At 37.9% G+C, this 3,176-nt stretch overlaps 1 protein-coding gene across 1 annotated transcript in view; it reads right to left on the reverse strand.

Moving 5' to 3' along the window:
• Positions 1 to 2,754, reverse strand: part of rbm7 (RNA binding motif protein 7) — a 4,042-nt gene extending 1,288 nt beyond the window's left edge. Inside the window, exons 1-3 of the mRNA XM_008308502.3 lie at positions 2,613 to 2,754; positions 2,346 to 2,508; positions 1,687 to 1,762 (exon numbers count right to left, since the gene is read on the reverse strand). Coding sequence (XP_008306724.1) covers positions 1,687 to 1,762; positions 2,346 to 2,508; positions 2,613 to 2,705 — 332 coding nt within the window. The 5' untranslated portion in view covers positions 2,706 to 2,754. The remainder of the gene's footprint in view (positions 1 to 1,686; positions 1,763 to 2,345; positions 2,509 to 2,612) is intronic.
• Between the last annotated feature and the right edge of the window lie 422 nt (positions 2,755 to 3,176).

Below are 3,176 nucleotides of genomic sequence, written 5' to 3' on the forward strand. Positions count from 1 at the left end.
GTTCAGCAGCACAGACAGATCACATCTCTAGGAACTGGATTAGCAAGTAGCGTTTTAATTAGCGGAACTGCTTATGAACAAAATCTGCTTTTGTGGTAGTGGATGGTTAGTTTCGATCTGTAACCACAAATGACTAAGTAAAAAAAAATTACTTCAAAAGACCTTTTCTGATAGGGCAGAGCAGGGCAGGTCAGGTACAGGTCGCTGAACAGGAAGTAGATTAGATTAGTGCATGTGTAAACCAGCTGAACGTTGCTACGAAATGAAACACTACAACAACTCAACTATGAGGACTTTCTTAGACCAGCTCCATGTTTCTGGTCAGTTTAATGTGGACAGGAAACAGATGTTGTTGAAATCTCACAGAGTCATCTGTTTTTGAGACCTACTTAACCAGAATTGTGTGTGAATAATTATATCCTCTTTCCCAACATCCATAAATCTTCTCGAAACCGTGACCAATACAGGTTAACTCTCATCTCTAAACTGCTCAAAGTTGTGTGTCGGCTATGACAAAACTTTTCCCCTGACACTTCATCGTCTCCACTGTTGGACACGTAACATTCCGCAAAGAAGAATCAGGGAAAGTGATAAAGAGATGTCAAGTTGTCAAGACAGTTTTGCAAAAGAACAGGAAATAGAATGAGATCGGGTTTGGCAACAGGAAATTTAGCGTTACCCGTTATCTGAGTTTTTACGACAGATTATATCTAGAGGAAATAACAGACAAGAGTGATGTGCAAATGTTTAACTGACATATATGAATATGCCAGTTAAACATTTGCATTTCATTTAATGTTACCACCAACGTGTACACACCAACTAAAGCCCACTTTTACACTCCTAATAAACGATGCTCTGGTCTGGACGCTGTGAGTGCCAGTGTGTGGGGTTTCCAGTAAAAGCTCTTAACAGGTACGGCAATTTGGCGTTAAATGTGGAAAGAATTGCCTGCAGAACGTTCTCAGCATGTGTGTGCAGATACGGCCAGGTCCAGTCTTATTTCATAACACATTTTATGTCGTAGCTTTTTTTTTTTTTTTTTCATTTTTAATTCACACACACACCTTTGCCAAAAGCACCAAAAACCTACATGCCTGAGTGACATTTATGAAGTGGCCAGAAACTAACAAGCATACAGTAGTAACAGTTCAGATTTTTTTTTTTTTTGACTGGTTATTGCTTCTAATGGCAGCCTTGACTATGAAAAATATTGGGCAAAGGATTGGTATTAAAGTACTATATTAAACCTCTGGTTTTAGAAAGAATTGTTGTTGAGATGTTAGTGAATAACTGTTAGTAGAATTACTGACCAACCTGGTTTCCCTGGAGCTCACAGGTTGTTTTGTTGAGAATCATAACAGAGAACACACAGTATAATAACTGTAAAATGTAAAAATCACTGTAGTTATATAAATGAAGCAGAGATTTCCCTCTCCTTTTGGCTGTTAATGGCTTTGACTGTTTAGTTTAAATTTACATTTCACCCAGGTTTGTGTGCATCATCAAAAAGTCTGGCTCATGTCACGTGTGGCTGAGAAAAAAATGGGGGGGGGGCAACTATTATGGTTATAAAAGGGCAGGTTAATCAAAATCTAAAAAATTTTTAATATTATGGTTATAAAAGGGCAGGTTAATGAAAATCAGTTCGTAGTGCATTAAGAAAAACTCAAGTTGAAATTTTACCTATGTCCGTGTGGACTGGGAATATTTCCTGGACTTGATAGCTGCGCGTTCCCTGGACTGTTGCCATGACTGCTGCCTATAACAGGAGAAAGATAAAATAAAACAACGGTTTAATCACTAATCTTATAGCCACGACCCAAACTTCAAAACATACAATCAAATGCATCAAAAATACTCAATTTAACTACTTTGCAGTGACAAAAAAAATACAATACATCTTCAGCACCACATATTTGACTTTAAGCTGTTAGTGCTTGTTAGCCTTTAGGTTAACTTTTACTATATATATGCATGTAGTGGTGGGCAGGAGAAAGTGACCCAAGATACTTGCACAGGTGCTTTTTATTTATTTGATTAGCAGGAATAAATTCAGCGGTGCTTGAGTATGTTTGCATACATTATCACCATTAAAGTTCAGAATGTTGAGCAGAAAGTACAAGGCCTGTCATTGGAGTCACCACCAACACAGAACCACGAAACTATCATGTTCAGGTAAGTCTTAATATTTTTTATTATTAAAATTTACATTGGCTACTTATTTGGCACGGTGTTACCTTCCGTTTAATGTTTTTTTTTATTATTAAGTTTTATCTATTAGAATACCGCGTGTGGATACAACAGTGATTGTGTTGGCAGAGCAGCCGTACCGGTAAACTCACCTGATCTGAACTGTACGTGAATATTCCTCCCGAATAACGAGATTCCGTTCAGCAGCTGCACAGCATACGGCACGGACACCTCGTGCCTATAAACAGCAAAACCAAATGTTTTGGGCTTTCCCTCCGGGTCTTTCGGTATTTTAGTTTTGATCAGAGGTCCCGCCTGTAAACACAATTTGATTACCAAAGCCGCAATAGCAGAAAGATAATGGTACAGGAGCTAACAGGGCTAACTGAGCGTTAGCACGACGCGTTCGTTGCCATCACCTGTAAAAACAATTCAAACAAAAGCTCTTCAGTCACGCGAGAGTCTAAGTTTCTTATGAAGAGGGTTCGGTCCGTCTCATCTGCTATACCCATCTTATTTTACGGAACAGCAGCAGCAGCAACACCAGCAGTGTGACACTAAATCAAATGTTTTATTTTAAAAGGCTCTTAGCATGATATAAACGTTAGGCCGTAAATTGCCGTAAAGTATCTTACTGCCCAGTGGGGCTTCCGTCGTGCTGAAGCTGCTTTACGACACATTTTAACGGCTGCTGATTTCTACTAGTTTTTTTTATATTTTCGTGCACATATCATTTGTTCCATAAACCTTCTGACCTTCTTGGTTACCAGCTTCTAAGGTAAGATGTTTTAAAGACCAAAGGACAATTTCAAATATAAGTTTTAAATGTTTTCTCACAAATTAATAATGTATAAAATCTGTTAAAAACGGGTCTATATAAAAAAACGTAATATCGCCATAAGTGGGTGTACTTTGCAGTCAACCTTACAAATATGTAAACATGAAACTTGCTACATATTTTTCTTAATTTTGAAATATTCGAA

Source organism: Cynoglossus semilaevis, chromosome 4 (genome assembly GCF_000523025.1).
Source record: "Cynoglossus semilaevis isolate Cse_v1.0 chromosome 4, Cse_v1.0, whole genome shotgun sequence".
NCBI lineage: Eukaryota > Metazoa > Chordata > Actinopteri > Pleuronectiformes > Cynoglossidae > Cynoglossus > Cynoglossus semilaevis.